General features: G+C 34.0%; 2 protein-coding genes and 2 non-coding genes across 7 annotated transcripts; 2 read left to right on the forward strand and 2 right to left on the reverse strand.

Annotated features, from left to right (window-relative positions):
• Positions 1-4,172: 4,172 nt before the first annotated feature.
• Positions 4,173-4,246, reverse strand: TRNAV-CAC. Its single transcript has one exon. It is a non-coding gene; the product is annotated as a tRNA-Val (tRNA).
• Positions 4,247-6,207: 1,961 nt separating this feature from the next.
• Positions 6,208-6,281, reverse strand: TRNAV-CAC. Its single transcript has one exon. It is a non-coding gene; the product is annotated as a tRNA-Val (tRNA).
• A 3,654-nt stretch (positions 6,282-9,935) lies between these two features.
• LOC116033031 (cysteine synthase-like) lies at positions 9,936-14,514 on the forward strand. Of its 3 annotated transcripts, XM_031275787.1 has the most exons (12): positions 10,009-10,053; positions 10,432-10,488; positions 10,576-10,642; positions 10,724-10,833; positions 11,014-11,071; positions 11,381-11,644; positions 11,720-11,857; positions 11,990-12,041; positions 12,451-12,530; positions 13,220-13,293; positions 13,385-13,465; positions 14,093-14,514. In XM_031275787.1, the coding sequence occupies exons 3-12, from the start codon at positions 10,604-10,606 to the stop codon at positions 14,169-14,171; spliced, it is 975 nt and encodes a 324-aa protein (XP_031131647.1). In that variant the 5' UTR covers positions 10,009-10,053; positions 10,432-10,488; positions 10,576-10,603; the 3' UTR covers positions 14,172-14,514. The 3 variants fall into 3 exon arrangements, with proteins under 3 accessions (XP_031131646.1, XP_031131647.1, XP_031131648.1); XM_031275786.1 differs by lacking the exon at positions 10,432-10,488 and having other exon boundaries at positions 9,936-10,053; XM_031275788.1 differs by lacking the exons at positions 10,009-10,053; positions 10,432-10,488 and having other exon boundaries at positions 10,604-10,642; positions 13,220-13,279; positions 14,093-14,437.
• A 6,827-nt stretch (positions 14,515-21,341) lies between these two features.
• Positions 21,342-25,311, forward strand: LOC116032387. Of its 2 annotated transcripts, XM_031274904.1 has the most exons (4): positions 21,342-21,481; positions 21,602-21,700; positions 22,752-23,101; positions 23,179-25,311. In XM_031274904.1, exons 3-4 carry the CDS (start codon positions 22,755-22,757, stop codon positions 25,142-25,144), a joined length of 2,313 nt encoding a protein of 770 aa, XP_031130764.1. In that variant the 5' UTR covers positions 21,342-21,481; positions 21,602-21,700; positions 22,752-22,754; the 3' UTR covers positions 25,145-25,311. The 2 variants fall into 2 exon arrangements, with proteins under 2 accessions (XP_031130764.1, XP_031130763.1); XM_031274903.1 differs by having other exon boundaries at positions 21,398-21,700.
• The last annotated feature ends 1,130 nt before the right edge of the window (positions 25,312-26,441 follow it).

The raw sequence follows: 26,441 nt of genomic DNA on the forward strand, positions 1-26,441 counted from the left end.
GAATAGGAACGTAGGGAAGAATATATTTTATTAAGATATTCTATTTTAATTTACAATTGTATTAGAGATAAGAATTGTATTACCATATTTTAAAATATTACGCAAACCATAATATTATAGGTCTGTTTTGGGCGGGAAGTTAAAACTGAGGATATTGTTTTTATTAATAGTATAGATTGCAGAGAAATATATATACTGAATTATAACCATTAGTAATTCTAGTCTAGAATTGTATTACGAATAGGACGTAATAGGAACGTAGGGAAGAATATATATTTTATTAGGAATTCTATTTTAATTTACAATTGTATTAGAGATAGGAATTGTATTACAATATTACGCACACCAAAATATTATAGGTCTGTTTTGGGCGGGAAGGTAAAACTGAGGATATTGTTTTTATTAATAGTATAGATTGCATTGCAGAGAAATATATATACTGAATTATTACCATTAGTAATTATAGTCTAGAATTGTATTACGAATAGGAACGCAGGGAAGAATATATTTTATTAAGAATTCTATTTTAATTTACAATTGTATTAGGGATAGGAATTGTATTACCATATTTTACAATATTACGCAAATCATAATATTATAGGTCTGTTTTGGGCGGGAAGTTAAAACTGAGGATATTGTTTTTATTAATAGTATACATTCTATTTTAATTTACAATTGTATTAGAGATAGGAATTGTATTACCATATTTTACAATATTACGCAACCCATAATATTATAGGTCTGTTTTGGGCGGGAAGTTAAAACTTAGGATATTGTTTTTATTAATAGTATAGGTTGCATTGCAGAGAAATATATATACTGAATTATTACCATTTGTAATTATAGTCTAGAATTGTATTACGAATAGGAACGTAGAGAAGAATATATTTTATTAGAAATTCTATTTTAATTTACAATTGTATTAGGGATAGGAATTGTATTACAATATTTTAAAATATTACGCACACCAAAATATTATAGGTCTGTTTTGGGCGAGAAGTTAAAACTGAGGATATTGTTTTTATTAATAGTATAGATATAGATTGCATTGCAGAGAAATATATATACTGAATTATAACCATTAGTAATTCTAGTCTAGAATTGTATTACGAATAGGAACGTAGGGAAGAATATATTTTATTAGGAATTCTATTTTAATTTACAATTGTATTAGAGATAGGAATTGTATTACCATATTTTACAATATTAAGCAAACCATAATATTATAGGTCTGTTTTGGGCGGGAAGTTGAATCTGAGGATATTGTTTTTATTAATAGTATAGATTAGGTTATATAGTTGGGCCTTAAATTTATTAAACAACTAAGAAATGGGCTAATTAAACAACACTAGGATGACAACTAAAATTTAACACTTATTTGGGCCTAAAAGTAAAACTAAAATTCTAAACTTTAATCATATCCAATAATTATTATAAAATATTTATTCTAACTAATTAACTCTAGCATTCTACAAATATTAAAATAAAGTAAAATAAAAATTAATAAATATAAATATACTATAAAAACCTACATAAATTAAAGTGTAAAAATATACTTGTCAAATTCCCCCCACACTAAAATGTTTGCTTGTCCCCAAGCAAAAATTATTATTTGCTAAATTAAAATAAAATTCTCAAAACTCATAACACATCATGAACAATAATCTGAAGCACCCTGCAATTAATAAGTTAGCACCCGGGTTCAAAATATGGAGAGAACTAAATAAGTAAGCCCTCACAGGAATATCACTCATAACGCTCAAGTGTTTGATGGGTATAAATTAATTTCACTCAAGTTCATTCCTATAAAATTGCTCTACCATAGGCTTGCATATCTTCTCAATCACCACTACAAGAGCCATGCATGACACAAATCATAAGGTCTTTATGAAGGTTGTAATGGGGCTAGGGACAAGGTAGGGAAAATTTAGGAAAGTAGCTCAAAAAGCTTTCAAACTAGAGGAGCAAATAAATACAAAGAATCCAACGCATTCAATTCCCATTCAAAAACACTCTCTTATTGATACTTCAAAACTACTATCATTCTCAAAAACAAATAATTCTTCCTCAATATCACAAGAACTTTCCCATACTCCATTTATTCAATAGTAACTCAAACTCAAAACTAATTGATGATTCTTTCTCATTTTCCCATAAATTTTCAGCAACATTTTTTCATTTTCAAACATATATTCTTCATTTTTCCATTCATTTTGCAATCTTTCATACTTTTTTTTTGAAATCATGAACTGCCTTCACTTTTCTTTTTTTTTTTTGAAGAAGAAGAATTACCTTCATTTTCTTTATAAAGACAAAAAAAAATAATTGGCAACAAAGATACAACCCACCTCACTCTCAATCTTATTAACAAAAGCAAGTGATCTCCCCCACACTTATTCTTCACAACCCATGTAGATTACATAAGGAATTTAAAATTTGCTCAACTAGTTATTCAGCTGGGTCAAGGCATTAATTTATGGTAATAAAGGCTTGTAATGTGGTTTGAAATAAAGAAAAGAATGGCCACAAAGCTCAAAGTGGGTTAACAAAGGAAAATAAATCATAGGGAAAACTGATTATTTGGCTAGTGAGGCTCAAAATCAAATAATGGCCTTAATCACACTTGAATCATGCATGGTCAAATTAGCTTTAACAGAGAATCAAGGCAAGTTCTAGAGAAACAAAATTATGGAAGAAATCACACAATAGACATGTTGTTGTTAGTAATCTCCTAAGAATAACATACAGAGATCTATGAGATTTATACCATCGACGATTGACAAACCTATATTTTTCTCTTAATATGATTTTTCTTTTGTTTAGATTTTGAATATCTTTGACCATTTTGGCCCTAAAATATTTAAATCCAAAAACATTTCGCCGTCAATTTGTTCGGAAGGACCAAAACTGATAAAATAATAAAGTTAAGCATCAAAATTGAAAAAATTTAAAATTATGCACCAAAAGTGATAAATCTCAAAAGTAGTGGGACCAAAAGTGAAATTAATTCATTCAAAAATAAGTTGTACTTCTACTACTAATGTAGTTTACAAAGAAGTTTTTAATAATTTATAATTTGTGCTTTCAATAATATTAAATTTTCTCTAAAAAAAGAAATTTGTTTGTTCGATCTTATTCTCTTTTTACACCAACACTTCATTTTAATTTATATAATATTAGTCCGTGCATCGCACGGGGCAATAGCTAGTTTATTTAATTTAATAAGACTAAAAAAGTGGGTATTTACTTTTGAATAATATACTCTAACATATTCGTAGTATATGTTCAACAATATGTCAACTTTGATTGGGATGGGGTTCGAACCTAAAACCTTTCTTATAGGAATTAATGGGCAAATTAAAAGTTAACAGAATATTAACGGAGAAGATAATATTTAATAAAAAATTTAACGGATAATCCTATAATTAAAGATAAATTAAAAAATCTCAAGAAAAAATATAAATCTAAACAATCTGAATCATCCATTTGATTTAATAATTTGACCGTCATTTTTTCTACCCATTATAGGCCTAACTTTCTTTGGCTCTTTTATATATATATGTGTGTGTGTGTGTGTGTGTATATACATACATATATACATATATGTATATACATATATATGTGTGTGTGTGTGTGTGTAAGGATTAGTATCTAAAGACATTAAATAAATGATTATACTTAAATATGTATTATTTGTCAAATGGAAGTATAATCATTTATTTAATGTCTTTAAATACTAATCCGTGTGTGTGCGCGCGCGCGTGTGAACTATAAATTTGTATATTTGTCAAATGGAAGTATAGTCATTTATTTAATGTCTTTAAATACTAATTCTTAATGACACTTTTGTCTAATGATGTTGAGATTACTAAATTGTCACTGAGTTTGGGCGGGAAAATCTGCCAATTATATATGTGTGTGTGATATATATATATATATACATATACATATACATATACATATACATATACATATACATATACATATACATATACATATATTACTTTAGTTATTTATTTATTTATTTATTTTGATTCTAATTCTTATACCAAAATGCACTCGCATGTTTTTAACAAGCTTAAGAGTTTAATTGAAAGTTTTTTTTTAAATATTTATGGAAAGAAAATAGTTGTCTGTAATCTATTAAATAAATAGAAAACATTTGATGTTAATGTCTAAGCCTAAGTTTGAACTGGAGACCTCTAGTGTGTGAGACTAGCATGATAACCAACTACACCACCCAGACACTTGTTTATGTTTTCCACTGCCTTTATTTTAGGGTTGAACGTTTCAGGCTTCGGTTCGAGTTTTTTCGGTTTCGATTTTTCAGTTTTAAATAAATTAAACCATTTGGTTTAACATTAAAGTTCGGTTCAGTTTGAAGCGGTTCGATTTCGGTTCGGTTTAAGATTCCTAAATTTTAACGTTTCCTAATTTTCCGAACATACTACCAAACAACACATATTTGATCACATAATCACATAATCCATATCCAAAATCTAAACATTATATAACAAAATAGCAATTCAAAGTTCAAGCATACTACTAATGGGAATACTCTTGACAAAAAAACTCCTAAAAACTCACAAATGGGAATACTCTTACTGAAGTAGTAATTTGGTTTAATTGAGCAAAAATTGATAGTAAATGGTGTCAATTATTATTATTAACTTCAGGGTAGCTAATTGCATTTTTCAATGTAATTTAATAACTAATTTGACGTTTATTTCTAATTGTAATGTTGCATACTAGTGACCAATAGGATTGTGACATAGGCTTTTACAACTCTGAACTCTTCCTGTACTAGGGGTGTAAATGAGCCGAGCGGTTCGTGAGCTGCTCGCGAGCCGCTCGGTCAAAGCTCGGCTCGAGCTCGGTCAAATTCGAGCTCGAGCCGAGCTCGAGCGGCTCATTTAATAATCGAGCCGAGCTCGAGCTCTAATGTATTAGGCTCGTGGCTCGTCGAGCCGCTCGCGAGCCATATATATATATATATATATATATATATATATATATATAATATAATATATACATATAAAATTATAGTTTATTTTTAATTGAAACATGAATATAAAATCAAACAGGTTAAATTTGGCACTCAAACTCAAGTTCAACCCTGATCTCGAGCTCGAATTCAAGCTCGAACTCGAGCTCAAGATCGAGCTCGAGCCGAACTCGAGCAGCTCGAAAATTGGCGAGCTCGAGCTCGAGCTCGAACTCGAGCCGAGCCTTCCTTAACGAGCTCGAGCACGAGCCACCCTATGCTCGAGCTCGGCTCGGCTCATTTACACCCCTATCCTGTACTATAGTAGTGTATAGATAGAAAGAAAGGTAGATCGCAATTTAAGAAATACAATAAGCCAATTGAAAAAAGATCATAATTATTGAAAAACTTTGTCTTGGATGCTATCCACTTAAATTTGTAATAAGATTGATGCTATACAAGAATTAATGGATGCTATGCATTTTCTTTGGGTGGGTTTTTGGGGGATAAGTTTACGTTATAGCATGAGTTTAGAGATTTTTTTCAAATTATTCTTGAATTTGAGCTAGGAGAAATTTTATAAGTTAAAAAAGTGTAAATTTATAAAGAAATTGATGGGCTAAAATATTAGTACAAAATCGTTTGGATAACATCTCACACAATGTTTACTATTATTAACAAAGGTTTCTATTCAGGTGAAAACATGTCTTTAGGTGTGAACGTATGGTCATTTTTGGATGGTATATTATTATTTTTAGTAGTTTTTATGCAATTTTCTAATTGGATGGTGTGGATTATTAGACCGCACATCCTCACCTAAAGCCTTGTTCTCATGGGATTAAGGACATATTAACAAATTTGTAATTATCTTAGGACAACCATAGCCAAGTTGGTTTGGTTATTGGGTTGGTAACCACAATGTTTGTTACTTAAGTTGGTTTACATCCTTGTTTTCTAGGTGGCTATGCATGTCCAATTTTGACATCTCTAAATTTTCAATCACCATGAGTTTTAATTTGTGTGAATTCAACTTGAAATTTAATAATTATTTTGAGAAAGACCTCAATTTATAGTAGGTGTTAGTTATATGGCTACATGATCAACACTAAATTTATTTGATTCCTACATGATCAGCACTAAATATATTCGATCCCAGGCTTCCCAGCTGTTGGTTAAAAATGCATCTGTAAAGTAATAGGAGAAAAAATAAACCCATTGCGTTTTGTCTGAGCCCGGGTTCGAACCGGGGACCTCTAGTGTGTGAGACTAGCGTGATAACCAACTACACCACCCAGACTAGTTGTGAAATCTATAACTACTTTCCTTTATGTTGTTAGTATTTTGGCTATGGTCTTTATATACAATGCTAAATGCCGTCCCTTACATTATCATTGTTGTTTTATGTGTCTCTAATTATATCATTGACATGTTCACAGACCAGGATAGGGTCTCCTAATCCAGACCTTGAACGGAAGATGAATATAATAACATCCCAGTAATACTATATCTACTTTTACTTTCTACAATATATTTTTTTTAATTTCTTGCAAATGTGTCAACTAGAGTTACGGCCAACTCCGATGAACATCCGACCAAAGTCTGGTATCCAAGTCAAGATATCAACGACCGGCGACGGTCAACCAGTCGCGTCTAGCCGTGCAGAAGGGAACCAAGTTGGTCGCCGTTGGTCGCCATCTCCGTCGACTGGAGATGGCGACCATTTGATCACCATCTCCATCGATTGGAGATGGCGACCATCTTTGTCGACTGGAGATGGTGACCAACTTGGTCGCCTTTTGCACGGTCGGAGAAGACGACCAGCCTTCTCCGACCAAACGCGACCGTCGACCGTCAACGGTTGCCGGTCGTTGATATTTTGATTTGATCGCCGGAATTTGGTTGGATGTTCATTTAAGTTGGCTGGAACTCTAGTTTGTATATGTATGTATCAAAACTGGATATGTATATATATATATATATATATATATATATATATATATATATATATATATATTATATAATATTGTTCAAATGCGGTTGGGGTATTCTGGTGCGGTTGGTCGGTGAAAGGAGAGTCATTGATCTTGTCAAAATCAACATTCAAGATTAACAATGTTTAGAAAAAACACGGTGGCAATTTGATCATTTTTCATATGGGTCCAAATTGAAGTGCGTGATTTTCCTTCTTAAGATATGTGATTTTTGTGCTTTAGGTGCGTGGTTTTGAGCTTATGGTGCGTTAGTTGTTGAAACTTAAGTGTGTCGGTCTAAAGCTTTAGGTGCATGATTTTTCTTCTAAAGGCGCATGATTTTCCTTCTTAATGTGTGTGGTTTGTGTGCTTTATGTGCATTATTTTTCTTCTTATGGTGCGTGTTTTTTTTTTTTTTTGGCAATTTCAAAAGACAAACAATATTTTTATAATAAGATTTTCTCTACAAAGTCATTTTTATGTTAATCCAGCTTAAGGTGATTAGATTAGAAGGTTAAGTTACATCAATTTTTTTTTAAAGAATAAATCACCGCATAACCGCACGGGAATCCTTTCCCGCACCTGAACCCTTCCCCCTCTCTGTATATAGACACACACAAACACTTTTAAATTAGTTAAGTTGTGGTAGTTTTTGTTAAACATCGTCAACTTTGTACTGCATTAGTCATTTTGACATTTTTTTTTAAACGGCGGCGGCTATGCACTACATTAGTCATTGTGACATATGTAATGACGATGAACTTGTTTTTTGGGCATTACTTATATTTGGTTGTCGTATTTTTTTTATTTTTTATTTACTTTTTTTGGTCAAACTTGGCAGTGGTTGTACTTGTAGGCAGTAATTTATTTAATCCATTAACATTACACTTATTCTCAATTTTTTTTTCTTTTTTCAGTGCATGACATGTTTCAGTTCGTTTAGAGAAAAAAAAAAAACACAAAAGTTTAACCTCTTAAAAGTTCATATATCATTTTTTAAAATTTAAATTTACCCAAAATTTTAATTAACTAGACTAGCCAATTGAATTGTTCTTTATTTGTTCAATCATTAATCGGTCATATTAGGATTATTAGCGTCAATTTTAACTAAATTAAATTTTCTGATTGATTCAGTTAGTTAATTAAGCTAATTGAAATTTTTTGAAGAATTTCTTAAAATTTTAACAACTTAACTAATTTAATACACACACACACGAGAATATTCAAGCTAAGTGAGAAAGACTAAGGTAAAAATGCCAAGATAAGTAGATAACTTAGAAAGATAATAAAAAAAATATATGTTTAATTTAATAATCCAGTTAGGTGCCACCGTGGCGAGGTAACCTATTGAAGAAATGACAAGTGACAACCTACTAATTGGTATAATTGAACAAATTTAGCTAGTTGAGGGATATAATTGCACATTTTTTAGTTCAATAACCTTATTGCATTTTTGTGTTTAATTAGATGACCAATTTAATGATTTTTTATTAATTAAATGTGCAATGACTAATTTGAACATATCCATTTGTATCATTCGATGTACTCATGACTCATTTGAAACTATATACTCTAGGGGAGAACTGACGCTCAAGAAAGAAATAGGAATTAATCTAAGTCGTCTATATAGAAAAGATTAATGCATCGGATGTAATTTTTTTAAAAAATAAAATGTGGTGAATTTTTTGTAAACAAATCAAACTTTGAGTGCAAGTAACATATGAAAGAGTGCAAGTAAATTTATTTAAAAGTGCAACCATTTACACTTAATAGTGAAAGTAATTTACCTTTTTTCACATTGGTGTACTTAATGACAATGTTTTGTGCAACTAATGATAACGTTATATGCATTTAATATTGTTGTTTGGTATATATTATATTGTTGCATTTTTAATACATTTTACTTCAACTTAAGTACACTCTATGAAATTATTACTTGCACTTTTAATACAATTTATTTGCACTTTAAAATTTGAATTATTTATAAAGATGCACTATATATATTTTTAAAAGTATTTTTGATTTGTTTGATCTATTTAGATGGACGCTTTTATATTTTGCTTACAATATTTTTCTCTTTAAGGAGCATTATCTAATTGGATTTTTCAATATTTTATTATTAATTATATTTTTAATTAGCGGTGCCATTAATAAATTAATGAACACTCATCAATGAATATAAGTCAAGTCAAGAAGAGAATTATAATAGAAGAAAAACATAAGCAAAAGAAAAGAAAAAAGGGAAATTGTAATTTATGCCCCTTTATAATATGCCAATTATCAATGTTGCCTCTGAATTATTAGTGGTGTAAATGTTGCGCCTCAATTTTTAAAAACGGTACATATATTGTCATTCCTGTACTGACATGAGGGGCAATATTTACGCCACGGAAGGGACAATATGTGTACTATTTTTAAAAATTAAGGGGTAATATTTACACCACTAATAATTCAGGGGTAACATTGATAATTGGCATATTATGGAGGGGTATAAATTATAATTTTCCCAAAGAAAAACATATAATAGGATTAGACAGAGTGAGTATAGCAATACATACATATCTACACGAGTTAATTCAATTTTTTGTCATAGATTTATAGGTGACAATCCGCTTTTAGTCGGTTTTTTTAAAACATCCACTTTTGGTCTTAGTATTATTATGGCATGACCATTTTTGGTCCTTTATCAATAAAATAGTTTAAATTTCATAAAATACAAGGACATTTTGGTCTTCAGTTATTGATTTCTTCAAAACAACAATCATAAAAAATATAGCTGGTCAACCTACTTTGTATAAAAAAAGATCGAAATATCCTTATATTCAACTGCATTTCAATGAGTTTTTGACGAAAGACCAAAAATAGTCATGTCAAAATAATTATGAACCAAAAAAGGATGTTCTGATAAAAAGGGAGTAAAAAGTGGATTTTCACCTATAAATCTAGGATAAAAATGGAATTATCTCTATCTGTACGTGTGTTTGATGTTTGAAGTTTGAAGTTTCAGACAGAAAATACAAGAAGTTAGCTACGGAGTATCATTTTAGGCAAATTTCACACCACAGCTGCTTGCTGCAGAAAGCATCCCAATTCCCAAAGGTATTACCTTCTCTTTATTTACTCTCTGATGATTGAAGGTAAAGAATTCACAGTTAAATGGGCACTGGATAGTGGATATTGTCTTTCTCAATGGGTGCATGATAAATCCCAGCATATATGAAGAGGACAGCTCCAATATTACTTCACTCTGTATTTATTTGTCATGTAATTTAATTTCTTCTGAGGATTCTTGAATTCTGTTTGCTATTGCCTCACAAGAGACTCTTACTTTCTTTTTAACTTCTCTTAATTTTGTGTTAGGTGAACTTTGACTTTTTGTCAATAAATTCAATTCATTGTTTAAGAACACAAAATTTTGTCTGAAAGATTGCATAGTATGTTCATGTGAGTTGCATCACCTTTAGTTTTTGCTGCAAGGAATATTTGAGTTCTCAAAATCAACATTGGTAGCTCATTTTAATTTGACAAGGGAAGGTAGGTTGAAAATTATGCATTTTTGAATACTCTTTTATGCATAAGTATTTTATTGGCATTATAATTGTTATTCCTTGTCATTTACAGTAACTCTGCTAGGGCTAGGGCTAGGGTTATGGAGGAAAAGGATAAAATTGCCAAAGATATTACTGAAGTATGCACCTTCTGATAATTATTCAACTCAAACTTTTCTTATGCATTGGTCTTCTAATATTTCGTAACTTTGATTCTATAGCTAATAGGAAACACGCCACTGGTATACCTCAACAATGTAGTGGAAGGATGTGTAGCTCGTATTGCTGCCAAATTGGAAATGATGGAGCCCTGTTCTAGCGTGAAAGACAGGCGAATCCTCTATTCATTCCTTAAATGCATTTGTTTTTTCTTTAATTTCTCCTTTGTTCTTAAAAATTAAAATAAATTTTTAGGTTGATTATATCGATCAACTTTGAAATGCTGTTATTAAAGAAGCATTTTTAAATTTGGTTAATAGTCTGAGCAATATTGCTGATTATCATAATGCAGGATAGCATACAGTATGATTAAAGATGCTGAAGATAAGGGTGTGATTACCCCTGGAAAGGTTAGTGAAGTGTAGTATATTACTATTAACTTCCTGTTGGAACATGGCTAAAATTTTTCAAGGTAAACTTGTTTTTTTGCCTGAGATTTTAAATGAGAAAACTCGTGCTTTGTAGGTGATTTATTGCTAAGATTGAGTTCAACAAGAAACCAAAATTTTTATCATATAATTTTTGAATGAATGACGAGGGAAACCTGCAGCCACTACTTATCATATAATTTTTAATTAGCTGCATAATAGTCCTCTTCACATTCTCAGACTGAAAAATTTGAACTGTTTTCTTCAAATTTGTAAATATGGTTGCTGAAGAGCGTCCTTGTAGAGGTAACCAGCGGCAATACTGGCATTGGTCTTGCATCTATTGCAGCAGCTTGGGGGTATAAACTTATAGTCGTGATGCCACATACATATAGTCTTGAAAGAAGAATTGTTCTTAAAGCTTTTGGAGCTGAACTACATATCACTGACGCAGCCAAGGGTTTAGATGGTGTTCTTGAAAAGGCCCAACAGATAATGGATAGGACCCCAAACAGTTATTTTTTACGTCAGTTTGAGAATCCTGCTAATCCAGAGGTATTCCTATTTTCGGATTCAGGAATTGGTTCGTAGATGGTAGAGGCATTCTTCTTATCAGCTATCCATGTGTAGATTCACTATGAAACAACTGGACCAGAGATATGGAAGTCCACTGAAGGGAATGTTCATGCTTTAATTGCTGGGATTGGAACAGGAGGAACAGTCACAGGTGCAGGAAGATTTCTCAAAGAAAAGAATCCAGAAATAAAGGTGGATTTGTTTTTTTCATAAATACCACTTCGGACTTGCTCATTCGTCATAGTTTTTTTTTTTTTTTTTTTTTTTAATTCTTTCATTTTTTTAGTTTTTAATTGCTTTGTATCCCCTTTTCCTCTCAAGCAGGTATACGGTGTAGAGCCAGCCGATAGTGCAATTCTAAATGGAGGAAAGCCAGGTTTGGAGTAATCTTTGGTGTCATTCAAAATTTTGGTTTTGGTAAAGTTTTTGTTTTGAGTTTTTTGTAACAACTGGGATAGAGTGTGGTAAGCTCAAAGTTGCATATCCGATTTTAGGAATTGGAAGGTTTTTTCTCCTACTGTAGAAAAGGTACATGGTCAAATGGAGTAATGAATTTTGTCTCATATCTTGATGTCAAGCCATGTTGTCCTAAAATCAAGCCTATAGTAATTACTGGCTGCATTAGTGAATGATATCAAAAATAAAAATCCCAAGTTTTGTAGGCTTGTAAGCCTATATAAACAGTCCTGTTTTTTTTTTTTTTTTTTTTTTTNTTTTTTTTTTTTTTTTTTTTCTTCCTCATCTGAGTTTAACATGGGCTATCATATCTACTTATCTTCATCCAGGAAAACATAAAATCCAAGGTATTGGTGCTGGTATGGTTCCTCCGGTTTTGGACGTGAGCATACTTGACGAAGTTGTTACAGTAAGACCCCCCCTTATTTTTCAAGCATAAGTTTCTCTTTTAATCACATTTATTAAGAAAGGAATTTGGGGAAAATGGAGCTGGGGTCTTCCTTGGGATCCTTCAGTTTGGAATTTTGTGACTATATTTAGTGTTTGCCTAAATGTTACAAAACAGATTTATACTGTACCAACCAAACTTTAATAAAATCACTATAAAATGGGGAACAAAATCAATTCTGAGAAGTCATTTTAGCTATAGCCAGTTAGGGGGCATACACAAAAACAAGTGGACCAATGGTACTGCAAGCCATAGTAAAACCATTGGGTCCATCAACAGCCATATGTTGAATTAATTTCCTTAATTAGTTACTTTGACCAAACAGATATTTGTATTCAATGTTAGTAGATTAGTAATGCTAAATTGTAAAGGTGCAGTTTTTTCATAGTACAAAGGAAAAGATATCAATCTTTAATTGTAGATTTTGAATATTCTAAACTGTGTTAGCAAAGCATCATCATTGTAGATTGATTCTTGAAGTGAATAGCAACTAAATCAGATGAAAATATCCATGCATAATCATCTCCTTCTTGAATTGTATTCTATATATTCTATTGCCAGGTAGCTGATCATGTGATTTTGTCTTTGGATATTTTGAATAATCTGCCCAATTTTGCTAACGGCTTGATCTTGTCCGGCATTAATTTTAGGTGACCAATGAGGAAGCCTTTGAAATGACGAAGCTTCTGTGTCTGAAAGAAGGTTTATTTGTATGTGTATTATGGTGATGCCATCTCTATGATGTAATTTCCCTTTAATTCTTCATTGTTTGATGTACATTGCCATAGACCTGAAAGTTCTCCATTTTCACTCAGGTGGGCATTTCATCAGGGGCAGCAACTGTTGCTGCAATCAAAATTGCGCGAAGGCCAGAGAATGCGGGAAAACTTCTTGTTGTAAGTCTGACTCATTTCATATGCGAAGACACTATGTTGGGCGGAGGTCATTAAAGGGCCAAGTCCATCAATTGATGGCTAGTGGGATTGTTGGGCAGAGGCCAGTAAAGGGCTAAGCCCAACATCCTACGCCGTCTATAAGGAAATAAAGTTGATCCTAACAAGTGGTATTAGAGTCGGGTTACGAGTTCGAGTGCAGTTAAGACCAGTTGTTATACCGTGGACCATGGTCATTTACTGATACTGCAGTTGTGTTGAAAGGGAACGGCAGTTGCGCGAAACGGAGGCCGTTTTATCCGTTTGGAACTATAGTTGTGTTGAATTGATACTGCAGTTGTGTTGAAAGGGAATTGCAGTTGCGTGGAACGGAGACGGTTTCATCCGTCTATTTTCATTAATCAAAACAGCGTCGTTTTAATGTGTGGTCCAAAGTAAAATTTGCCAGTTAAGACTGGCCCAAAAATTTGATGGCAGTCTAGATTTTCTCACTGCTCTACCGAGACTTTTGGTGCGAAGCTAGAAATATAAGTTGCATCTAAGCAATGGTCTCAAGTCTTCGAGTCTAGTTCATTACCCTAAAATCCATCACAGTGAAGCTTGCCTTGTTCAATGAAATGCCACTTGCAGGTCATTTTCCCAAGCTTTGGGGAGCGTTATCTCTCCACTGAGCTGTTCGATTCAGTACGGGAAGAAGTGGAGAATATGAGGTTCGAGTAAATGTCTAGCGCTGTTGATAAAGAAGGGGAGATTTGCCGGCTACAATGGTCTCTTTAATTCTTTATAGCTTAAAACAAGCTCATTGAGAGTGGTTCACATATGGTTTCTTCTTCAGTATTGGTTTTAAATCCTCAAAACATATGTATATCATTGCTCATCTACTCCACTAATGTTGTTACTATCTGTATCCTAGACTTGGATACCTGAAACATATTATGGATCTTGGAATGTGTAGTCTTGGGATAATTGCCACTACATCCTTTCACCTAGAAGCTTGGTAGAATCAATATCAAGTAAAAGTTTAAGGTAAAGAAAGATGATTCATTGGGCAAGTAGCTCTCCACAACTGAAAAATACCTCCAATAGTCACAATGACATTATGGCCGGTTTTTCTCAACATATTTAACGATCTACTGCGGATCGGTTTTCGACTTACTGGTGCCAGAAGCTGCGGCGGCATGGCTCGCTCACATGCGCTCTAATACCATGATGGAATGTACCGTGTGCACAGTGAGGTGAAGAGGAAAGTAGAAATGTTGAATGGAGTATCATTGAAGTGAAAGAAGTCTATTACAGGTTGAATGAAGAACAAGAATTAATTGTTCTATGTGTGTATTACAAGGTTATATAAAGAAGGGAAAATAGGATGAAAGGACTCTAATGACTCTAATGCCCTTCACCACCTTCTTCCTCCAACAGCCGCTGCAGGAACTTCTTGTCCCAACTCCAGGTCCGCCAACGCCGCCCACTGCCCGCGACTTCAAGTCGCGACACCCGCAACTTGTTGTCGTCCATGCATTCTTGAGGAGCAGCGATAATCCGTCGCCTGAAGGAGGAGAAGAAGCCGGTCGTCGCCTAGAGCCTAGCCTCGTCATCGTCGTGTTTTCCAAATCTCGATGCCACTATCGATCTCTCATTGCAGCGCCCAAGCTCCTCGCTGTGGATTCAACAACGTCGTCACCGGAATGGAAAAACCAGTGCAACCGGAGAGGGAAAACGTCGATGGAAAACCGGTGAAGAGGGGAAAAATATCGACGGAAGAAAAAAAATAACAGAAAACTGTTTTTTTTTTTTTTTTTTGAAGAAATACAAATTCCTTACTTAATGCCAAAAAAAAAAAAAATCAGCAATCCAAATATTAAACTTCAATAGTCCAAAAATCATATACGAATATTGATGTATATAAAACAAATTAATGTTGATATAGGCAAAAGGGTCAAATAGGCTTATGTACTACTATTGATTGTTCATCTAGCACCATGAACTAAAATATGATCCATCTAAGCCATTATACTCTTAATAATTTTTCATCTAGCATTTTTAGCCTATTTCTAATAAGTTACCTATCTAATTTGATGACATGAAAAAATAAAATTAGAAAAAATGATGACATGTTATTTATGTGGATGTTTTGATGATTTCTACCCTATTTCATTAATGAAAAAAATAATTTCTTGCAATAAAATAGAGTAGAAATCAAAATTGCTATATAAAATTTTAAGAATTAATATCACTTTTGGCCCCACGACTTTTGAGTTTTATCAATTTTGGTGCACAACTTTAAATTTTTTCAATTTTGGTCCCTAACTTTATAATTTTTATCAGTTTTGGTCCTTCCGACCAAATTGACGGTGAAATGTTGTCGAATTTTATATTTTAAGGGTAAAATCGTCATCTCAATGAAACGCCTTCATTATCTAAACAAAATCACTGTAAAATCATATTTATAGGTGTTTTATCAGTGCAAATAATAGGGAAGACAGACAGAAACTAGATAGAAATCTATGAGATTTATAGCATCGACGATTGACAAATCCTTATTTTTCTCTTAATATGATTTTTCTTTTGTTTAGATATTGAAGATCTTTCTTTGGGATAATGATTTTGTCCTTAAAATATAAAATTCTGCAACATTTTGCCATCAATTTGGCTGGAAGGACCAAAACTGATAAAAATAACAAAGTTAGGTACCAAAATTGAAAAAATTTAAAGTTTTGCACCAAAAGTTATAAGACCTCAAAAGTCGTGGGGCCAAAAATGATATTAGTTCAAGTTTTAACTACAGTGTATGTATAGCGGGGTATTCACTATCGTTCGGCAATGAGATTTCATGGAAATCGATATATGAAAATTAAATTATTTTTATAATAACTTAAGATATTGTATTTTTGGATGATTTCTTGCAATGAAATAAGGCAGAGATCAAAGTTGCTATATAAAGTTTCAATTACAGTGTACTGTGTATGTATAGCGGGCTATTCAATGTCGTTCAACAATGAGATTCCATTAAAATCGATATATGAAAATTAAATTATTTTTTAAAAAATAATAAAATTTACCCAATACAATATCTTAAGTTATTATATTTAATTTTCATATATCGATTTTCATGGAATTTCATTGCCAAACAATTTTGAATACCCCATTATACATACACAGTAGTGCAGTACACTGTAGTTAAAACATTATATAACAACTTTGATTTGTAACATATTTCATTGCAAGAAATCATTTTCTTCATTAATGAAATAAGGTAAAATCATCCAAAAACATCCACATAAATAACATGTCATCATTTTTTCTAATTTTATTTTTCCATGTCATCAAATTAGATGGGTAACTTGTTAGAAATAGGCTAAAAATGCTAGATGAAAAATTATTAAGAGTATAATAGCCTAGATGGACCATATTTTAGTTCATGGTGCTAGATGAACAATCAATGGTAGTACATGGGCCTATTTGACCCTTTTGCCATTGATATATTATAAGCAAAAAAACCAACCAGGCAGAGATTGGTAAAGACTCTTGATACCAAATGATAGATCACAAATATAATCTAACTATACAGAATGAATCTATGAGAAACTTAAGTCGTAGTAGCGGAAGCATAAGTCGTGTTGATCTCCAGCCATAGTTGATGCCTTGTTGTTAGCCGTTTTGTCTCACACTTGACTCAGAACCCTAGATGGTATACTGGTATTATCTGAGCAGTATGAGTACCACATCTTTAGGTGCTATATAAATTGTCTGTCCTGCATTTAGGGGTGAGCAAAAAAACCGGACCGATCGAAAAACCGATGACCGATAACCGAACCGCCCGAATATTTCGGTTTCGGTTATTTTGGTTTTTTGGTCGGTTATCGGTTTTTCAAGAGAAAATCGGAAACCGACCAAAAAACCGAAGGTTAATCTAAAGAATATATATATATATATATATATATATATAACTTCATCCATTTACATTTTGCAAGTCTATAGTCTATCACATTAAATTTAATCACTTATTTGATTGCACGACATTTGCTAATAATATAATGTATAAATATAATTCATTTATATCGCACTAAACTACTATAGGAAAATGTGAGAAGTAGGCTAATTTCACAGCATGTAATGGTTTAGGTAGTGTTTTGTTAGTACTGTATTTACTTTACAATTTATATGCAATATGTATAGCATAATGATTTAAGTTCTAATAGTTTTGGAATTATTTTTTTGAGGAATATATATACCTACTGCAATGTTCATTAGTGTTCAATAATCAAATAGATGTAGTATACTAGTATCTGTAAATATATTTTTCCCATAGATATATTTTACTCAATTGTTCATTCACTAAACTACTATTGTATTAATTTTAATTGATTATAAATATTAAGATATTGTTTTTTTCCTTTAATAATTTATTCTTTTAGCATTAGTCGAATAAAATTTTTTTTAGCTATTTTACTAAAAAATTTCGGTTATATTTAACCGACGAAACCGATCGAAAACCGTCGGTTTCGATTATTTTGGTTATGAAGATTGGTTGATCGGTTTTCAGTTGGTTATGAAGGTTCGGTTAAATTTTCGGTTATTTCGGTTATTAACCGAAAACCGACCGATGCTAACCCCTACCTGCATCCCATCAATGCAAGCTTTATATAGGCATAATGATGGAATATGGACTAAACCTAGATGAATAATCCAACCTATAACTTAATGGGCCTATTATTAAGGCACACAATATATAATATATATTGTATTGGGAAAAGTCTTACACTTAGGAGCATGGGATAGATCATGCTTTGCATTTGAAATAATCATATGAGAGGTTGTAGAGTTGAATAAGGAATAGTGCCGGAACGAGCCACTTTAAGAACTTTCCAGCTTCTCGTGAAATCAGAGGATCTTGGCCTATGAAGACTAACACTTTTTCCATATATGTCCACAAGATTGCGAGCGAGATGCAATGCCCACTAAGCGTTTTCCAATGCACATGCATGCCATTCCTAAAAGAAAACTGAACCTAGTGACACCAGCAATAGAGATGGCTATGGAGGTACTAGACAGAGAAAGCTCACCCAAGTGCCCAACCATAATAACTGAGATAACCTGTAACAAATACTGTGACAAAGTCATAGCCACCATTGGCCCTGCCAAATACCCTAACCTCTTCACCTCCACCCAAACTACCGCCCATCGCTGCCTCTCGTCTCCACCACAGCTTGGTGGGTATTATTTTGCTTTTCTTGGGCATGAACCAAATCTTTACGTGAGCTCTTCTTGTGAATATTAAAACTCGCAAGGGAGGAACAATAGAGATTGAGAGTTTGTTTTTTCATTGTGTACTATCTTTCAAAACAATATTTGTTGTGTGCGTGTATCGTGCGTGCGTGGTGCTCTCTCTCTCTCTCTCTCTTTCTCTGTATACACACACACACACACACACACACACACACATATATTGTTAATCAACCGTGCAACGTTGGTGTAGCGTCTGTGCAATGTTCGTGCAATGCCCGTGCGTAAATCAACAATCAACGCAACTCTGCAATGATACTTAGGAGCATGGGATAGATCATGCTTTGCATTTGAAATAATCGTATGAGAGGTTGTAGAGTTGAATAAGAAATAGTGCCGGAACGAGCCACTTTAAGAACTTTCTAGCTTCTCGTGAAATCAAAGGATCTTGGCCTATGAAGCCTAACACTTTTACCATATATGTCCACAAGATTGCGAGCGGGGTGCAATGCCCACTAAGCGTTTCCAATGCACACGCCATTCCTAAAAGAAAACTGAACCTAGTGACACCAGCAATAGAGATGGCTATGGAGGTACTAGACAGAGAAAGCTCACCCAAATGTCCACATGGACGTATTAAAACACACAATTCCACAGCATAGTTACACATCATTCTACGTATGAAAATGCACCAGCGAATAGATTAAAACACATCATTCCACAACACAGTTAATGCACCAACATACGTAATAAAAGGCACCACAACATGTATTCAAACGCACCACACTATATATATAGGGTCATAATCAAGTGTGGCCGCCCCTTAACGTTCGGTCAGTGCAGCCGCACCACTATATATACAAATATACACCACTCAATGTTATAGAATGCAACACACAAATATGCATCATTAGGTACGCATCACCAAACAATACACCACTAGGTATGCAAATATACACAACATAGAGTTAGCAAATGCACCATTAGGGACAGGGGAGTTGTGGTGCATTATTTTGGGTTTGCGGTGTGTTTTTTGGTGTTTTTGTGTAATTTTATTATGGTGTGTTTCCTAACATTGAGTGATTCATTTTCTAACATTGAGTGGTGTAAACGGTACCGACCGCACAAGAAGGTGCGATCACATTTGAACAGATTTATATATATATATATATATATATATATATATATATATATATATATATATATATATATATATATATTTTTTTCTACCATAAAAGTATCATAATAATTACACGGGAAAAGGGTCAAATAGGCCCTCGAACATTTCATGAAAAATCAATTAGGCCCACGAACTTTTAAAAGGTGCAATTAAACTCTCAAACATTACAAATTGAAGCAATGAAGCCCAAAAATTGGTAATTGACCTGTTATCACCGGTCATTGGCATTTTCCGGCGACCGGCGTCAATCTCCGGCGACCGGCGACGACCGAATCGTCGCCGGTCATCGGAAATTGACGCCGGTCGCCGAAAAATGTCAATGACCGGTGATAACAGGTCAATTACCAGCTTTTGGGCTTCATTGCTTCAATTTGTAATGTTTGAGGGTTTAATTGCACCTTTTAAAAGTTCGTGGGCCTAATTGACTTTTCATGCAATGTTCGAGGGTCTATTTGTCCCTTTTCCCTAATTACACGGAAAGAAGAGAATGATAATTTGAGAGAGTACTATTAACTCCTTGAACTTGTGATCTCTCATTTGAGAGTCACAGAGATGTCATGAAACAACAATAGAGACAAAACCAAGGGTGCGTTTGGTTCGCATATGGGAATCGGAATCGGAATGGGTATCAAATATTTGGTAAGGGTAATGGGTTTTGGTGAAAGTATTTAACGTGTTTGGTAGTTGGGTGGAATGGAATGGTTGTTAATAGTTGGGGAAGAAAGGAAGAAGGGAAACAAAACCCGTATTTAATAAGGGTATGTGTTTTCTCATTAATGAGGTATTCCAAACCCATAATAACATTCTAAAAACCTATCAACCAAACACTAACAATCACTTTTATACCCATTTCTTATGCTTAAACCCACAAATCAAACATACCCCAAATATGTTATTAGCTAATAAAGCACATCTTCGCTTCAAAGTGTTCAAACCTAATTCAAGATATCTATGGTGGCACCTGGCAAGCAGTGAAAACTTGGTCCAGTGCCCAGACAAAGTCTAACATGTTATAAATCATTTCAACAAGCATTTAATAATTTGTAATTTATAGGGATTAGGAATATTAATATTTTATATTTTTAAAATTCCCATAATTATATTTCTATTGTAATCCTATTTGAAATATTCTATTTTATATTTTCAAATTCCGATGTTTTTCATATAATGGCATGCTTAAATCGACAATGACTTTCGAGCATAATTTTAGACCATACATCGCACGAGTAAAAATAAATCAATTATTATTATTTTTCAAATTTAAGCATATTTTAAAAAAAATTATTTCAGTAATTTAATTATATATTTCAGAAAATATATATTATTTCAGTAATTTAAATATATATTTCAGTAATTATTTTCAAAAAAAAATAAAATTATATATTTCAGAATAATTCGAGAATGTATATATAAATATATCCAATCTTATTTAATATTTAAAACAAAAAGCAATAGAAGCAGATATAGGGATACGTGTCGTTATCTAGTCCCACTACAGACCAATCCTTATATTGCTCGAAAGTACAAAGAAACCCAAATTCAAGAACTGAGTATGATTGGGCGATGGTAGGCAGCCACGTCCGACGGCTGTTACATCGTCTTCTTTCCATAACTGGGTTTCTTCCCTTTCCTAACCTAATCCCTCTTATTTTTCTTCATTCACCCTAACTTCTCAAATCTCCCCCTTTCTTTTCTTCTCCCTTTGGAACCCTATCTAACCCCCCCTTTTTATGCAGATTCTAATTCACCCCCATTGCTTTCTCTCTGCAAACGCACGCCGATTTTAGCCCCTCCCAATTCCGCCCTTCGTAACTTCCCATCCCAGACACTCAAAGGTACTATCTTTTTCCGCCCCCCGTTTTGTTTTTTTTGTTTTTTTTTTTTTTTTCTGAGAATTCTGAGGGTTTATGTGATTGGTTTTGTGGGTTTTTAATTAATTGGGTTAAGGGTTGAGTTTTTGCTGTTGATTGGTGTAGAAGTTTGATTAATCTTTCTAATTCTTGTTTTGCTTAGTTGTTTGTTTTTGATAATGTTCGTGATTCGTGTATTTGGTTGCTGAATAAATTGCGTGCCGGATGGAATTTGAAATTGCTTTTTTTTTTTTTTTTTGGGTTCGTAAATCAATTATCAATGGAGGTTAATATGTTTGAATTGCGTTACTGGGTGATTTTCAGTTTGTAGAGAATCCACTTTAAGAATGAAAACAAGGGGTCTTTAGATCTAGACAAAGACTTTTAGATTACCTACACTCTGAAAATACTCCATGTATTGTCTAATGAGGATGGGCATCCAGTAAAGATAAACATTTTAGGCTGTTTCTATGATTTTCATTCTACATAGAAGTCCTTGCTTGTGTATTTAGTAGACTGCTGTTGGAATTCAGTTCCTTGGAGGTTTTGTTTTATTTTATTTTCATATTTCATTATCACTGGATTCACTGCCATTGCATAGTTCTAGTTATATGGGGTTTGAGTTAAAGCCAACTGGGTCCTTGGAGTATAGTTGCACTGCCACATTTAGTCCTAAAGTTTTAATTGGTCCTTCAACTTTTAAATTTAACCAGTTTTGGTCCTTCCCTTAGTTTAAGTAAGGGCAAAGTTAGGACCAGGTATAAAATTTGAAAATTGAATGACTATGGGTGTTTAACTTGAAAGTTGAAGGACTATGGGTTGTTAAATTTGAAAGTTGAAGGACTACAAGTGGTTAAATTAAAAGTTTAAGACTAAACATGGCAGTGCCACTATACTCGGAGGACCCTGACTAGTATTGTCCTATTTGTTTTGGTTTAGGGCTTATTATAGGTATAGGGAAAGATATATATAGTTTTGTTGTTTATGCATGATGGGGCATTTGCTCTAATTTTGTTGTTGTTGAAAAATGTACTAGGTCATGACTGGGAAGCGAGTTATAGCCATATGCCAGTCGGGTGGTGAGTTTGAGGCTGATAAGGATGGGTTACTCTCCTATAAAGGCGGAGATGCTCATGCTATGGAAATCGATGACCAAATGAATTATGAAGATTTCAAGACGGAGGTAGCTGAGATGTTTAGCTGTAGTCTCGCTACCATGTCTATTAAATATTTCCTCCCCGGCAATAGGAAGACTCTTATCACCATCTCCAATGAAAAGGACCTCAAGCGCATGATCAAATTCCATTGTGCATCTGAGTCCGCCGAGATATATGTTATGGCTGAAGAACCGGTTGCTCTTGATGTGTCTAACATGCCAGCCAGTAGGTTGTTTTCTTACTGTCTAGTGATGCACATCTTTATCCCTTTCACAGATAAAATATGTTTGGGGCCTTATCTTGCAGGTCAAGCCGGACAACTTTGTCAGAATCTGGTGTTCCAGTTGATGCTCCACCAAGCGTTACAGAGGATATTGTGGATGACCCTGACCAACCTGTCCTTCTGCTCGATGATGCCTTTGATATCGTTGGTGACACGAGCACCGCTGATGCTCAAATGGAGATGTCTGCTGAAATGCCTGTCCCCGTTTCTTTTGCTGTTAACTACAACGAGAAGAACGCGAAAGCTGCTCAGCAATGGCAGAACAGTATTACGGGTGTGGGCCAAAGGTTCAATACTGTACATGAATTCAGGGAAACACTGCGCAAATTTGCAATCGCCAACCAATTCGCTTTCAAGTACAAGAAGAATGACAGCCATCGTGTGACTGTAAAATGCAAAGCAGATGGGTGCCCATGGCGAATTCATGCATCAAGGTTGTCAACCACTCAACTAATTTGTATTAAAAAAATGAATCCTACCCATACATGTGAAGGAGCTGTTGTTACAACGGGTTATCAGGCAACAAGAAGTTGGGTGGCAAGCATTGTAAAGGAGAAGCTTAGGGTTTTCCCTAATTACAAGCCTAAGGACATCGTCAATGACATCAAACAGGAATACGGGATCCAACTAAATTACTTCCAGGCATGGCGTGGTAAAGAGATTGCCAAGGAGCAGCTTCAAGGCTCATACAAGGAGGCATATAGTCAGTTACCACTCTTCTGTGAGAAGATCATGGAGACGAACCCTGGCAGTCTTGCAACATTCACGACTAAAGAGGACTCGAGTTTTCATCGACTCTTTGTGTCGTTCCATGCTTCATTGTATGGCTTTGAACAAGGCTGCAGGCCTCTGCTTTTCCTCGATGGTATATTTTTGAAGTCAAAATATCAAGGCAATCTTTTGGTAGCAACAGCTGCTGATGGGAACGATGGTGCTTTCCCCGTAGCTTTTGCTGTAGTGGACACAGAATCTGATGATAATTGGCATTGGTTCCTACTCCAACTGAAAACCGCACTGTCTATGTGCCGTGGTATTACTTTTGTGGCCGATAGAGAAAAGGGGCTAAAGAAGTCCATTGCTGACATATTTCAGAATGAAGATGTCTTCCATGGATACTGTATTCGCTACTTGTCTGAACAGCTAATTAGAGATTTAAAAGGACAGTTTTCCCATGAAGTTAAGCGTCTGTTAGTTGATGATTTTTATACTGCTGCCTATGCCGCTAAACCCGACAGCTTCCAGACGTGCGTTGAAAGCATCAAAGGTATTTCACCCGAGGCTTACAACTGGGTTATGCAAAGCGAGCCTGTTCACTGGGCAAATGCATTCTTTCCCGGGACACGATATAACCACATGGCTTCAAACTTTGGCGAGATTTTCTATAACTGGGTAGCAGATGCACATGAATTGCCAATCACCCAGATGGTCGATGCTATACGTGGCAAAATCATGGATTTGATATATAGCAGGCGGACAGACTCGAACCAGTGGATGACAAGGCTAACTCCATGTATGGAGGAAAAGCTAGAGAAGGAAAGCCTTAAAGTTCGGTCTCTTCAAGTGTTGATGTCGCCTCGTAATAAGTTTGAAGTGCACGGGGAAACGGTGGAATATGTTGACGTTGATCACTGCGATTGCAGTTGTCGAGGATGGCAGCTCTCGGGCTTACCTTGCTGTCACGCTATGGCTGTCATTAGTTGTCTCGGCCGCGATCCATACAGCTATTGCGCTAGATACTTCACAACAGATAGTTACAGGTTGACTTATTCGGAATCAGTGCACCCGATTCCAAGTTTAGATAGCCTTACACATAACAACGCTTCTTCACAAACTGTTGTAACCGTAACCCCTCCTCCAACTCGTCGCCCACCAGGTCGGCCTACTACTAAGAACTTAGGCCCGAACGAAAGGCGCCAAGTTCAATGCAGTAGATGCAAGGGCATTGGCCACAACAAGTCGTCTTGCAAAGAAGGCGTGCTGGAGAGCTAGCCTAGTTTATGTAGAGGTATGTAGTAGTCGAGAACTTTCTAGATGCATGAGCCATAATTGCGTATATCTATTTGTATATGCGAATGCAGCAAGATTGATTCTATATTATAACTTATTATAAGAGAGAGACTGATTTGTTTCCATAGATTGCCAATTCATTTGCCCTATTCTTCATCTTCTACATCTGCCTTTTCTTGAAGAATTTCTATAGATTGCAAAACCTGATGTTTAGGGACCAGGATTGTTAGCTATGCTTGCCTGCCTGTTTGGTTAGTTTTAACTCAACTTTTATAATGCAGAGAGATTGCAATTTCTATTCAAGTTTGGATGTTAAAATAATGTTTTCTCAGATTAAACTTGGTTTGGATTCTGATATTAAGTGCCCCATCTGAACTCAAATTTAAGACTGAGTGTGCCCTTTTTTGTCAAGTTTTGTAGGAAAATAGATTTTTAGGGAAAATGACACCTTTTATTTTCTGTGTATTTTCTCCCTGAATTATTTATGTATCCACAATTCCACATTTAGTACCTCAATTATTTTAGAACTGGTGATTTTTCACCCTCTATATTAAATAGGTTTTTGAACCCGTAAAAATAAGGGTAAAATAGGTGCTTCAAGTAACTTTCGTTGTCCAACAAATTATTGCTACATGTAAAAATTAGAATATTGTTTGCAAATACTTTGATTATTATTTTACTAATGTTAGTAATATAATTAAGACTTAAACACTATTTGTATTTACAATTATAATATTCACTATTTGTATTTACAATTATAATATTTGTAAATGGTGTTTGTTCTTTTTTTACTTTTATTATAATTTTCATATATAAGCAATAATTTGTTGGAGAAAAAAGCGGTATACTTTTCCTTTATTTTTAACAATTCAAAAGCCTATTTGACAGGGAGGGAAAAATTGCCATTTTTGAAATAATTGAAAGGACAAATATGAATTCATGAGTAATTCAAAGGGAAAAACGATACGGAGTATAAGAACAACCACAATAGTGATTATTGTTCAGTTTATGAGGAAGAAAAAATCAATTTATGATTTTTTATTAATGGGAGAGGTGATTTTTGTGGGTTTTTATTCCTGCAAATGTAGTTTTTTGTGAGCTCCAGGCTTTGAGAAGAAATGGAAAAAGTAAAGAAAAAGTTAAGTTTGCAAGTGTGTGTTTTGCGCACCTACTGTGCCTAGTTGATGCGTGACCAGGCGCGTAAATATACTATTTTTTATTTTTACTTTTTGATTGTCATGTTTTTTCTTTTTTCCTTTTTTTTTTCTTTGCTTTCCCA

This window comes from Ipomoea triloba, chromosome 10, assembly GCF_003576645.1.
Source record: "Ipomoea triloba cultivar NCNSP0323 chromosome 10, ASM357664v1".
In the NCBI taxonomy this organism is placed as follows: domain Eukaryota; kingdom Viridiplantae; phylum Streptophyta; class Magnoliopsida; order Solanales; family Convolvulaceae; genus Ipomoea; species Ipomoea triloba.